Genomic DNA, 14,460 nt, shown 5'->3' on the forward strand with positions numbered 1-14,460 from the left:
CACAAAAAGTGGTCCTTTTTTACTGTGAGAGTCCTCTTGACTCACAAAATATATTATTTTAATTAAATGACAATCATTTTTTTGTGAGAGGGACATAAAAGGAGACGCTGAAATGGAAATAACAGATTTTCTTCCGGTAATAATCATTTAATAACTGTTGCTATAATTCACATTCACTGCAGGGAAATATCAATAAATGATAAGTCAACAAATGTTTGTTCAATCAACAAATCTATATTAGTATTAAAATTGCACTCAAAGTTCCTTTATGCACACACACCTACAACCAGTCAAAATTACATATACATGGAAAAGAATTAAAGAAAAGTGGTTTTTCAATTACTTAGAAAAAAAAAACAAATGAATGGCAGACATTAGAATATTTCTTGTGACATTAGTATGTATCTATCTGTAGATTTACAAACTTCTTTTATCCTTTTCTGAATTTCGTAGCAACTCTTTTGCCATTGCAGAGAATGTTTTGGCGGAGTCTTGCATTTCTGTAGTTCTTAAATTAATCCCCTGCCCATTTCAAAAAAAAAACTATTTTGTTAAGTGAACGTTTCAAAACTCTAACATTTCTAATCTTTCCAAGCAAACAAATAGCAATTTTGATCTTCAAATCTATCTTAATCTAGAAAAATAGATCCAAAATTAACATGTATCTAGAGGTGATTAGCACTGATGGTCACAAAAGTTCAATTTATCTCAAAAAAAAAAATCACTTAAATTTGTGTGTCCCAATACTTTAGACGTTTTCTGGTCCTCTTCTCGCCAGAGTCGATGATGTGGGCATCTAATCATATATCTCAGCGCCAATCAGCACCACGCGGCATGTTAAAAAATGTCAAAAACCCTAACCCATTTTCCAATCAGTAAACTTAACCTAACCCATGTAAAAGAAAACCTTAACCTAACCCATTTTCAACCTTTCAGACCTATCTCTTGCAATGCTGCGGCGATGACGTGGCAATTAAATATGTGATTAGATGCTATCATCAATTGTGGCGAAAAGGTGGAAGTAACGTAACGTCCATAGTGACATTGGGACAATAGTAAAAGATTTCTTGCTTTGACTAAATTGGCTGAAATGTCAAAATGTGTACCAAATTTAAATGCAAAATTTGTTTTGGCCTAATTTGATTTCCAATAATACCAAATTTAAAGAACAATGTGATCTTTTATCCATTTTGAGTAAATAGGGCGATGTCTAGCACATACCTGCAACTTTTTAACATTCTCATGCAACTTGCTTTCAGCTTCTCTAGCTGCACTTGATTCCTGCAGACAAGCATGAAAAAAAAAATATTAACAGCTCTCTGTATATGAAAGATGTTGCTGCCATTATGAAAATGAGAAATACTGAGAATAATCATTGTCAACATAGTACATGAACACAGGATAATTACTCTGCATCCTATCACGTTTACTGATATTTTATTTATCTTTTCAATACAGTAGGAGTCTCCTGAACTTGTCCCGACATAGTACATGAAAGCTGATCGACTCCCTGAACTTACAAAGTGTCTTGTTAGCCGTCGCTTAAAGTGACATGGATTAACTTCCTAAGTCCAAGTGACACAACAATAATAGAGGGCCAATGGGTCGCCTTAAGTAAGCAAGTCCAGGGGGCTAACAAAACACTCTATAAGTTCAGGAGGCTAATCGGCTTTTTGGGTAAAGTTCGGGAGACTCTAGATGTATTAAGCCGTATTTTTCTTTCAATAATAAAAGGCAAAACTCATCCTCAATGATCAGGGGCTCAATTGGATAAAACAATTGATCAAGGGCCTTATACATATAACAATTAAAGTTTTCAGGGGCCTTGTGCATAAAACAGTAAAAGTGTAGGACCTTAGGATGCGTTTTTCCTTATTAAAATAGATATTCTCATAATACATGTGTACAAAATACTTACACTAGATGAAGAGAACCCATATTTCTTCTTGATTTGATCAACTACATCGGCCTTCTCATCCTGTTCCTGTTCCTTGTTGATGATCTTCTCATTTTTAACCTTCATCTGTTTTATTTTACCTACAAATTGCAAATACAAGAATTATTCTATTTGTTAATAATCTAAAGATTGTTGAAATCAAAGTGCCTTGTCCAACTTTTGCTTGCATTTAAAGCCATGACACTATATTTCATTTATAGCAAGGACAATAGTTGAATACTTACCTCGAATTAAAGATGACAAAGCAGGTTATTGTGTCATAATCATGTTATGTGTATATTCCATATGTGATTATATATGATATAAATGACACAAAAACGATAATACGGTCAGACTCTATATAATAATGGGCGTGAGGGTGTGTTAGATATCTCATATTGCGTAATTAGGGAGATATATGGCTCCTACCTTATCTATGTGAGTCAATCCTCCTCAAGGCACCTTTTGGGGATGAGTTAGGACTTTGTTTATACTAAGCATACACATGTTTTATGCAATAGCATATTTGATACAGGGTGCCCGCTATGGTTACTTTGTTTTTTACAAAGTACCGTTACTTGGTGTGGTTTTCACCATTGGGATAGAGCATAAAATTAATCCAATGGTGAAAACCACACCAAGTAACGGTACTTTGTAAAAAACAAAGTAACCATAGCGAACACCTTGATATAGATGTCATGGACCATATTTGTGCAAAATAATAGAAACTTCAAAAAAATTGAAGAAGACATTTTCTGGCTACTGCTAGACATCAAAAACTGAGGGTGGTTAGGGCAGGAAGGAGATGCAGTCAATGTCAGTTATCATCTAATCCATATCAGTAAGTAATAAAAAGTAACAATGCTTAAATATCAATAGCAAAATGCGATCAATAACGGATTAAGGGACAAGTACAAAAAAACAAATGTTGTGATTTCATGCATTTGCAAAAACGTTCCGGTGGTTTAAAAGTTTGCACACACGGGTTTGAGGTTTCATACATTTGCAAAGAGAAACAAAAGGGAATTTTAGTTATTTTATTTTCTCCTTTAAAATATATTTATATGTTAGGAAAATTTTCATGATAAAAAGAACTGGAGTTAACAAAGGAAAATTAAATTAAAGACAAATGAAAACCCCCAACACACCCCATCCCAATGTGATTCGAACTCATGACCTCTACAGTCATAGGTAAGCTCTCAACCAACATGCTAAGATCTTCACCACGCCTATGAATTAATTAAATTTAACAAATTGCACAAGAAAACAATAATATCATCTTACACTGACCTTTAAAAGCCTGAAATTTGCTTGCCAGTTTCTGCTTATTAAGTGCTGCTGCCAAGATGTTCTGATCTTTGGGTTTCTCTTCAGGATCATCAAGATCAATATCATCTTTACACACCAGAAATTAAAAACAAATATAAATCCCATAAGTAATTATCACAGTAATGCCATCAATACAAGTAAATGATAAATAATTTGAGGAACTAGATTGAGATTTTAAAGTCAATTATGCCACTTCTGAAGCCTCCGACTATAACTTAATTCTGATTTTTTTTTTTTACCAATATCAGCATATCAACTACCTTCATTGCTTATCATTTTATAATGACTTGTAAAGTATATAAACTATCCATGAAGCAGTATAAACTTTTTGCACAGTAAATACCTATGTCTAAATCCATCGCATCTGTAGCAGTGTTATTGTTATCTTCAGCATCACAAGCAAAGTTGGCTGTTGAAAAGACCAAAGTAAGTTCTTCAATACTTTCTCTTGTATCTTCTGTTTCCACTTCAGGAACTTGCTTTGGTTTACTTCCCTTTATTACAGAGCTAAATATACCCTAGCATCGAAGGAAGAAATCATAATTTTAAAACCATTCAGTCACAGCTAAAATTCCATAATACCAACCCAAAAAGTACCTTCTTTTTTTCTTTTTGAATCATAGCTCCTGAAGCATGTCCTTCTGGTAATGACATCAGATCTTTTCTGTAGACTTGATCGAAGGAGTACAAAAGCCTAAAAAGAGATGATACCAATAATTCATGATGCTTGAATGAGCCTATCCAAAATGCACTGAAGACTAGAATAGACAGAATATTCATGTCATCTTTAGACCTCTAATATAGTTTTGGCAGCCAACTGGAACAAAAAAAAGGGAAGGACTTCAACAGAACTAATTGGAACAGCTATAAAAGATCTGTTTCCTCCTTTTCACATGTTTTCAATCAGTGACAAGGTGTAAACAATGCAATTCCCAATACACAGATAAAATGGCAAAATAATACCAATACGTATACATACCTGAACTGTTCGTTTCGCAAGATTGAAACAATAAACAACTCTTGATTGCCATTCACCTACAAAAGAAGAAAGTTCTATCAGTTCATGTAAATATTTCTTCCCGAGCAACAATTCAAGGAAGTTCGGGATGCTATACCATAACAATTTCTCCATCCTGCGAACAGCATATTGAATTATCTGATAAGGTATTAAGCGTTGGTGCAGTATATGTAAAACCTCTTACTGAAAATTCCTTTATCAATGATAACTCCGGCAAAGACCTTACATTTCATAAACAATTCATGAAATATATGCATTAGATTACGTTCAAGCCCATCTCTCACGCATGTCAGAGATAAAATATGCATGAAATTCTTAAGAACGAACAATTGTAGTGCATTTGTTCCTTATTTTTCAGAAAATTCAAATTTTTTAGAAAAAGCGCACAGCATGCTACAATGTAATTGTCTTGGTGCTACAACTGGAACTGTCATAAATTAATTACTTGCCTATGAAGTTGTCTTATGTTGCTATGTTCTCATATAACATAGAAAAATTATAATCCAACTTGTTTTAATTTCATCTCATTTTCTTGACATGAACAAATATCAGTTCTCATTAAACATAAGAACATTCACAAAATTGAGAAGATGATGCGATCTATACAAAAACGCTATGCATGGAAGCATTATTAGGTTGTTGACAGTAGTTTTGTTTGACTTTGACCTTAACTAAACTTGGTAAAGTTATGCATCCTTGTTCCTAGTAGGAAAGAATTCCCATAATGGAGATGATGAACTTATTTGAAGTTGACAGTGTGGAATAAAGTTTATTATCTTCCAGTCATCCAATCAGTATTTTAGTGATGGAAACCGTTAATATAGAAATAACACCTTAATTCAATTTTTCCAGTGGTGAAGAGGAGTACAAGGCCAACATCTGATGCACTATAGAATGTCGAAGCCCAGCAACAAGTAGAGGAATGGAACTTCTTTTTGTAATGAACCTTCTTTACTCCCTGATATACAATACCTAATAATATAAATAAAGGAAACGGCATAACTAAGTTATGGGAAAAGCAGCTATTACCTGGACTACATGATTTAATGAGTAGACATACACAGCTTTCTCAGAACATATAAGTAAAGAGGGCTGCTTTACACTATCCTCGGCACAAGTAAGTTTACTTGATCCTCCAGCTAATGTGTCCTGCCCGTCTGTAGAACATGAATGAAAATTCTTTTAAACTAATCTTATATGGTACGGAAGTAGTTCAAGTAATAAAATGGTCATTTTCATGTCAGACGTGCACATATTGACCAATTTCTACATGTAGAAGACAGCATGAAGAAGCTAGTTCCTACGTAATATCTGCATGAATAAAGCTTTGGATGGTTTCTTGGGATGCACTGTGCTGGTGCCCATCATGTTCCCAGTATCAACATCAACAGCCAAGACCGATGAATCCTTTGTAGCAACTAGTAAAGATTTCTTCTCAAAACCATGCACAATTAAGGTTTCAAACTGCAGTGAGACGATGCCAGTAGAAAATTCACTTGCAATATGTTTTTCATACAGTAACGTAGGTCCTTTCAGATCAATTAGTGAAACCTGTAATATACAACAATTTGGACCAAGTTAGTTGACACAATATATGCAGAATCACAGAATTTATCTTCCCACTTTCAGCACTTAAATGATTGTTTTGAGCATATAGATAGCAATGTATAATTATACAATTAGATCATGATGCTGTGTTGACATTATCACCTTAACAATAAAAACAGTGCTTTAACAATAAACATAAAAGGGGAAAATACTAAACAGAAAAGAAGAGAAAATTAGCTTACATATCCTTGATCAGACCCGACAGCCAGATATCCTGAGTTGTGGTTTAAGTTCATAGAAAGCACAGAACCATTCACCTTCATGAGTTTGACACTCTGGATGATGTGGGTGTTTCCTTTCTTGGAACTTCCTGCAAGGAAAACAATGGTTATAACCAATAAAATTAAGTACATTAGGTAAAAAACATAAGTGGGAATATATGCATGAAAGTAATTCTAGCTCCACATCGAAGGAAACATAATAATCATACTGATAATTAATTATGTTAAAAGAAAAACAATTAAACATAATAATTTAATCATCAACAAACAAAAAAGCAAGTTTAATTTGGCTTGTAACAGACTTCAACATCTTGTTATGTTGGCAGATACAGTTAGAAGCAATTCATCATCGCTGAAAGATAAAGATGACTTAATATACTGCTATTCCAGGCTCTAAATTAAGGAAGTACTCATAACAAGCTAATAGAATTATACACTTGGTAGCACCTTGAAAAGGCATAAAGCTGTTATCTGTGGCATATGGCTCAGGTTTAAAATTGAAGATGCGAACCTGCATATAAATGCGCAAAGTAATGAAAACACCAGATAACATTTCAGAAAAAAAAAATGTATAGGGATATTATGTGAGTGGTATGTGTAAAATCCAACAAAAAGAAATTTCACCATTCCGCTGTGATCCCCCGAAATAAGGATCCGAGAATCGCCATTAAAATACAACGCCGTTAGTGCAATACCACTTAAAGAAAAATCATCTTCACTCTGCAAAGAGAATTTCATAAGTAGAATAAGCTAAATAGGGAAATAAAAAGAAGCAAAAAGAACCGACCTAGACTTACCTGTTGCTTTATTGAAAAAATTGGGACTAAAATTGGATACGACGCATCCCAGAAATTAATAGCTCCATCACTGTGTCCAGTTATGTACAAATTCTCAATCTTTGAAAACCCACTGAAGGGGACAGGATTCGTGTCTTTAGGCTTTGTCTCAAAAGCAAAAAGTGATGTCATGTTTTTGGAAAATAGAAGGTAATCCTGCATGATTAGAAAAATCATGTAGCCAAATCTGACAATTAAGAACGAAACATAAAATTATCAAGAACAATGGGACGATTCCAGCTTACTATTTACCATTGTATTACCTCGTCTCTAAAAGTCAAGATGTGAGAGTTATTGATGATGAATTTTGCTGTAGTGATGATTGACTCAGTGAAAGGCATCTTCACCATGACCTCCTTTGGCAATGAAGGAGAACCCCTCGATTGGGATTGTAGAAGGTACTTTTCAATCTGACAATCATCGTAAATATGAACATGCCCTGACTTTCCAAGCAAGAGAAAACACTCCTGTTTATGTTTGCTTTGATCATAAGAGCTTGAAATTATTTCCATGTCAATGCAAGGCTCAGACAAATGAAGCCCTAACTTGATTGTGCGAGTTTCAGTATTTTCATTCAATAAGACTACCTGCCCAACATAACAAAACTTCTAAAAATACAAAGAAAAGAACAGATAATCTATTATGGGGCAAAAGACATGATTTTTGACACTGGAAGCTAGAGGAAATGGTTCTTATGTCAAAAGAAATCAGTTGCCAGGGTATAAGAATCATAAATAATGGATCACAGGGACTTGAACGAATAAAATTCATATTTGCTTAATAGTAGTGAATATCATGCAAATCAAGCTACCTGTAACAAGTTGGTAGATGAAAACTCAGGGGCACCCATAACATACAGTCGACTACCCTTCCCATCAGCGTGAAGCCATTTCAGTGATGATATAGGAATTTTGTCGGACTTGTATCCCAAATTAAGTTTGTACAGAGGAGAACTCTGAATGCCATTGTCTGGTAAATTTGGAGTAGTAGCAGGAATGCCCCAAATGAAAATATCTCCGTTGATGTACCCAACAGCAACTTTACTTCCAAAAGGACATGTCCAGCATGCAGAAGTTACTTTCTTTGTTTCATTATATTGTGACCGCAACAAGCTTCCACCAGTTTCCATAATGGTTCTACTGTCTCGGATTTCCCATAACGAAATTAGCCCATCTCTGAATATTATAAGAACCCTGCATCATGGCAAATGAAAAATAGGTCTCAAAAAATTCCATAAAAGAAAATGCACCTAGCAAATATATTTAGCAAGTCTCGAAAATAAAGGCCTGCAGTATCTGGTCCAAGCAAGGCTCTAACAGTTAGAACATATTGATCATATAAAAACCAAGTTGCTTCTGCATTAGCTGCACATTGTCTTTAAATTTGAACTTTCTTTAGCTGTTCAACTTAATAATTCTGTTATGTCGAGTCTCTTTGCTCAAGCTTTATCTTCTCATCACACTTACACTTTTATTATCCCCTACACTCACACTTACGCTTTGTCTTCTGATATATTTTCCTAGTTTTCTTTTCTTAGTTCGTAGTTCACCAAAAAGGAAGCCAGCTATATGGATAGGAAGTTGACAAAATAATTTACCACAATCATGGTAAGCTATCACTATTAATCTGACACCACTTAGTAGAAAATCGAAAAGGGAGTGACTACCTCTTGCTCTCAGCTGTTGGTTGGGGCAGTATGCACGATACAGCATTATCATCAGAAACTTCGTTTACATTCCCTAAAAGTGCAATTTATCAGATTATGTATCACTTACATTGGGTTCTTGCAGTAGAAAAGTCAGGGAAATAATTAGTTTTCGGATATTTTGAAAAGAACTGACACATATATGCTCCTTTCTCACAAAATTGTAAAAAATACATATATATAGTGCACATGTTTCACACTTGAATTTCAAGTTATGGAAGAAAATAAGTAAACGCAAAAATGATGCTCTGGGAGCCTTTTCCTTACCCTGTGATCCTTGCTATTTACATAAGAGAAACATTCATGAGAAATTTAATGACACCATTTATTGCACATAGTGCTGTTTGGGGAAATAGACTTATAGAAGATCAATTATGTGCAATCATCAGAATCTCTTTATATGCAAACCACAGGTTATAAGCATCTTGAGAATTGAAAACATTTTCAGTCAGTATTGTAAATCATAATACATGCAACACTTAAGCTAACTCATGCACTTCAGCATATGCTGAAAGCAACCCTCACAATGACACACACAAAAATCATGTGTATAAACCACGATAGCATTTAAACATCATAAAAAGAGGACAAAATAGAGTAAAAACATCAGTTGTGTCAACGTATCTAGACAACAGAATTAAATCTTACCATGAGAAGCAGAAAAAGGAATAGAGTATTTCATTTTATCTATACAGGAGGTTTCTTCATCAAGCTTCAAAACTGACACATTACCGATAGAATCTCCAACATACCTGATAGATATCTCACAGATAATTTAGGTTAAAGAATCTTATGCAGATAACTTAGAACTCCGCATGAAATTCAGAAGCACTTACATGTAAAGACAGTGTTGCATTACAGCAAATGCGGTGATATCATTATTAAAAACATGAACATGAGACAACAACTTCTTGTCAAGATCCCAGACCTGTAATATTATTTTGAAAAATCAAGCCCTTTGACCATTGAAGAACAAAGTAACCATATGAATAAACATTCAATTGCTCGTCGCATATAAAAATGGATGATGGGAAAAACACAAACAGGAAATAAAAGTGTATGAACCAGAAACAAGTGAAGTTTTTAACAACTTGCCTCAATGTGGTTCTTGGAATTCACATTTAGAAGGATGCCTTTATTCTGAATGAACTGAATATTAAAAACACAACCATGACTGATGTTAGTCTCTTAACAGATTTAAAATATATATATAAGATATTTAAGTTATAAATATATGGAGTTAAAAATGCAAGCAAAAAAGGAGGAACATTAAACCTGTAAAAACTTGCTTGGTACTGCCTCAGGACATTCAAGAAGAACTTGAGTATTATCTTTACCAAATAATTTGATTCTTCCATCTCTGAACAGGACAAGAAAATTATGTAAACTTGGTTGGTATGGCTTAACCAAAGAATCAGAAACGTCAAATTACATCTATAATTGAATAAATGATAGAGAATATGAGTTGCATGAGATGAGAAATAGATTAAAATGTCGCTGTCACCTTACCTGGTAGAAACAGCAAGAATCTTTTGAATAGAGTCATAAGCAAACATGTTAGCTCCCGATGGTATCCCATAATGGAATGTTAGCCGTGGCTCTACGTCAGTGGATTTTAAACCATCCGAAGCCCCTCCAGGCTACAGGCAAAATGCCAATAAATGTCCGTCAGGCTACATGGTATCAAAGTTTCTTAGATAGAGAGGTCGAAGAGTTTATACGTCAACTCCAAAAGGAGTATTTGCGTGAACAGTATAGAGATAATAAAAACTATTAGCTTAAGCTTGTAGTATGACAGTATCCCATTTTTATTTTTAATCAATTTCTAACAAGAAGGAATTTGCAGCAATTAAAAGAAAAAGAAAAGAAATTTACAGCAATTAAAAGAAAAAGGGCTTGTATCATTTGTGTAGTTTGGCTATTCTGTCTTTCAGAATGAGAAATGAAAATCTTAAGTTCATTCATTTTGAAATGACACTTATTACATTCTACAATAAGTCAGAAGAATTTTAACAAACATGGTTGATATAAAAGCAGAATTTTAATTATCATACAATAAGTTAGAAGAATTTTAACAAACATGGTTGATATAAAAGCAGAATTTTAATTATCATACTCTTGTGTTTATTTATTCTTTCAACTTCAAACAAACAAAAAAAAAAAAGTTCATATTTGTCCACAATAAACAGATTAAACAAAGCCTTATTATAAAATTATTGAATTAAGTGGGCTGCTAAATACCGCCTCCAAAGTACTTATCATCGTCCCTATTGGACATTTTTGCCCTTCTCATAATTTTGGTCAAAAACTGAAAATTCTCTCTCCAAAGTCATAAACCCGAACAACAATAATTGAAATTATGAAGATGTGTGACGATCCGAACCCCGAAAATGAATGATTACGAGTCGGAAACATTAAAATTTACATTTTTTATTAAAGAACTCATGAAAATGATACATATTTTTCATGACAATTTTGCATTTTTCGTCACAAAAAATTGAACGATTTAGTATTTTTCGTCACTCAAAATTGGAAAAAATTTGGTCTAAACGGATGCGGCATCCACCCGACCCATGGTGGGGACGGATGGCGCATCATTTTAGATAATATACACGTAATAATCTTGAAACGGATCAAAGAGAACAGTAAGCTTATCATTTTAGATAATATGACAGAAAGATGTTATTGTAAACTTGGGAGCAGGATAATAATCCAGTTTCGTGAGTATGATCTGGTACATGCAGTGCATGGTGCTACTAAAGGGAGTTGATTTAGTAGTACCGATGCTATTATTGGCCGAGGTAGTGGGCAATTGCATTCCGTGGCAGGACGGCATTGACAGTGGGCCTGTCCGATCGACATTTTGGGCCCATCTGATAAAATACCACCGCCCGTCACATGACACACTGATGGTTCCTATTATTAAAATCTATACGTGGCAAATGCAGCATAATCTAATCAGTCAATATGTTTAGATAAGATGGTTGAGATTGCATCTTATAGAAATGATACTATTAAAAAAGACAAAAAAAAAGTATTTGAGACCCCTGAATTTTGAATTTTTATTTGTCCAATCCTTCAATTTAATAAATTAAGCTTCGTCAATTACAATAATATACATCAAATTTTGTAGTTATTCAAAAAGTTGATATAAATATAAACGTGCCATTCATTTTATTTATGATTATATTTTTTTAATATTTTAAAACAATTTTTCTTTAATACAAACTACAAAAATTTAATACTATATTTTTTTACCATTAAATGATGGGATATAATATTTATCTAATAAGAAAAAATACATAAAGTAAAATTTATTTTATTAAAAATAAAATAAATATAGCCTCCACTAAAATAATTTAAACTTTATCCTTTAAGACATCAAAGCAAATGAAAACAGTATAAAAGCAGACAAGCTACGTGGCCAATTTTGCTTTGGGTTGAACAACCAACATTTAAGCTAATTAACTTTTAATTGGTCTCACAGTAAAACCAAAATTAGTTGAAAGTTAATTGTATTCATTGTTTAAAGTTTAGAATCATTTGATTTATGGTTTCATAAAAAATAAAAAATAAAAAATTAAAGGTGGCAGTTAATAAAGTTGACGTAGTCTTCCTCCTAATCTTTTCAAAAGATATAATATTAATAACATAGTATCCAAAGTTTGGATAATCAATAAAAAAAAGTAGGATTAGTACAGCCAGATAGAATTTTCCGAAATACACATACCATCCCTTCAAAATATGATTGACCCATTTCATTGGAAATTCATATTTATTTCAATAAAATTATTTCCATTAATATATAATCAAATTAATAATATAGTATAGAAAATAATTAAACATATACAATCAATTAACCACCGCTTCAAATAAGGATATAATTTTTCAAAAGTAATTTTTTGACATTTAATGTGTCAAATATTTCTATCATGTCAATCAGAAAAATAAGACATGTCTGATTCAACCTTAATTATATAGTTAATTATTTTCACGGTAAAAACAAGTTAGATCAAAATAATTTTATTGAAATAAAATAGAAAAGTATAATTATTTTATTGATTTTATATATACGTATATAAAGAGATTCAAGTCTTTTTAGGGTAATTGAACTTAATTCATAACTTATCACATAGAATTCATAAAAAAAAAAAAAAAAAGCTTATCACATAAAATTCATAAAAAAAAATGACTTATCACATAGAATTAAATAAAAACAAGTCAAATGTGGAGCTAAATCGGTACAGAAAACCTAAATTATAATATCAGCTTTAAACTAAATTATGCATCTACTACTTATTTCGAAGTCAAAAAATGTTGAGCACGTTGAATCTCAGTTATCCAAGGCTGAGGCAATTACTCATCTTAAGCCTTTTAAAAGGCTTGCAACATAAAGAAGAAAAAAATTCAACACACCGCCCTTTTTAATCAATTTAATCAAATTGATTGAACAAAAAAATTCAACACACCAACGTTTACTAAATTAATATATTCTTCCAAGCACACAACACATTTTAACCATATTCAGGGGTGCATTGGAAAAACGAAGAAGCACAGTTTCAATTGCAGAAGCAAATCCAATGTTTCTGAAATCAATGAAATGAAAGAGCATACACAACACAGATTTCTAAAATGAGTTATGAATTTCTTCAAAGAAAAAACTGAGTTAGTAGTATAATATATCTGGCAACTTCAATGCAGTTAACGAAATTTTTTCCTTCAAAGGAAAATCAATAAATGCTATTAATGAATACATAAGGCAATAGATGATAACAATAATAATAATCACAATATCCGCACAATCTGATGCTATTTTCAGAAGCAACAGAGGCAAATATTCTTGATCAAATTCTTTTCGTTACTCTAAAAAGGGGAAATGCAGCTACTTAGAAATAGATATACGACTGATTAATTCTTTATCCAGGTTCTGTATTCCCAAACGTGAAGCATCAAAATCCAGAAACACTTAAAACGCCTAAAATTTAGAACATCAAAATTCAATTCAACTAAAAGAAACTTAATCGCAACTCAATAAGTAAACATGCTATCCCGAATCAAAATCCAGGAAACAAGTACGGAAAACACGAAGATCAAAGAGGCAAAATAGAACGGAAATCAAAGTTCAAATCCGAAAAAGAGTAGATCGATTTCATAGTTGATGAATCAGATCAAATTAGAACAAAGAAAATTATTGAGTTGAAGAACCAGTACTTACCTTCATGGAAATAGAAGCCTTTTCCACGAGCTTCTTCAACATGATGAAATCCCAATGCTGAAATTGGATTCACCGAATTCAGAAAGCGAAGAACAAAATCTTCTTCGGTAAAGATAAAGAAGACGACGAAAGGAATAAGACGAGAGGGAAGAAGAAGGAGAAGAAGTTGATTTGTTTCAGTGAGTAATACTAATGAAGGGGACGGTTGTTTGGCTTATTGCAGTTTCTGTTAAGAGGGACAGAATGAGCGGTTTTGTTTATATATAGAAAAATCAATGGTCAAGATCACTTGATTCTCCACGTGGACGATGATTAGGGGATGTAATCAAAAGAAAGGCTTAAATCCTTATTTGGTTATTGATTTTCAAAAAATTTCTTTTGCCATCACCTATTATTTGATCAATTGGTGAACTCAATTTGAATGTAAAATCAGGAAACTTGTCTCAAAAAGTTTGATTGCCCAAGATTAACTTATACGTATACGTAGTCTTTTTAACTTGCTTAAAATAACTTATATGTTTAAAATGATTTATTCGACCTTTAAACTTGCTTACACTAATCCATTCGTCCCTCTAAAACTTATTTAAAATGT

At 32.8% G+C, this 14,460-nt stretch overlaps 1 protein-coding gene across 2 annotated transcripts; it reads right to left on the reverse strand.

Moving 5' to 3' along the window:
* Positions 1-174: 174 nt before the first annotated feature.
* On the reverse strand, positions 175-14,082 carry LOC136208607 (uncharacterized). Of its 2 annotated transcripts, XM_065999665.1 has the most exons (24): positions 13,869-14,082; positions 10,163-10,293; positions 9,929-10,013; positions 9,749-9,802; positions 9,490-9,581; positions 9,302-9,405; positions 8,615-8,687; positions 7,760-8,141; positions 7,212-7,535; positions 6,910-7,104; positions 6,737-6,832; positions 6,560-6,623; positions 6,074-6,201; positions 5,588-5,834; positions 5,313-5,440; positions 5,117-5,241; positions 4,381-4,504; positions 4,245-4,300; positions 3,863-3,959; positions 3,609-3,783; positions 3,227-3,331; positions 1,919-2,037; positions 1,222-1,281; positions 175-522 (listed from the first exon to the last, which is right to left on the reverse strand). In XM_065999665.1, exons 1-24 carry the CDS (start codon positions 13,908-13,910, stop codon positions 418-420), a joined length of 3,111 nt encoding a protein of 1,036 aa, XP_065855737.1. In that variant the 5' UTR covers positions 13,911-14,082; the 3' UTR covers positions 175-417. The 2 variants fall into 2 exon arrangements, with proteins under 2 accessions (XP_065855737.1, XP_065855738.1); XM_065999666.1 differs by lacking the exon at positions 9,749-9,802 and having other exon boundaries at positions 176-522.
* Positions 14,083-14,460: the final 378 nt, after the last annotated feature.

This window comes from Euphorbia lathyris, chromosome 10, assembly GCF_963576675.1.
Source record: "Euphorbia lathyris chromosome 10, ddEupLath1.1, whole genome shotgun sequence".
Lineage (NCBI taxonomy): Eukaryota > Viridiplantae > Streptophyta > Magnoliopsida > Malpighiales > Euphorbiaceae > Euphorbia > Euphorbia lathyris.

Bases quoted from the DNA above. Each gene is read 5' to 3' on its own strand.
- LOC136208607 (XM_065999665.1), bottom strand. From the start codon at position 13,910: ATGTTGAAGAAGCTCGTGGAAAAGGCTTCTATTTCCATGAAG. The intron at 8,688-9,301 runs GTAAGATTTAAT...TTGCACTTTTAG, and splicing joins TCCTTTTTCTGCTTCTCATG to GGAATGTAAACGAAGTTTCT. The intron at 3,332-3,608 runs GTATTTACTGTG...TGGTGTGTAAAG, and splicing joins TGCGATGGATTTAGACATAG to ATGATATTGATCTTGATGAT.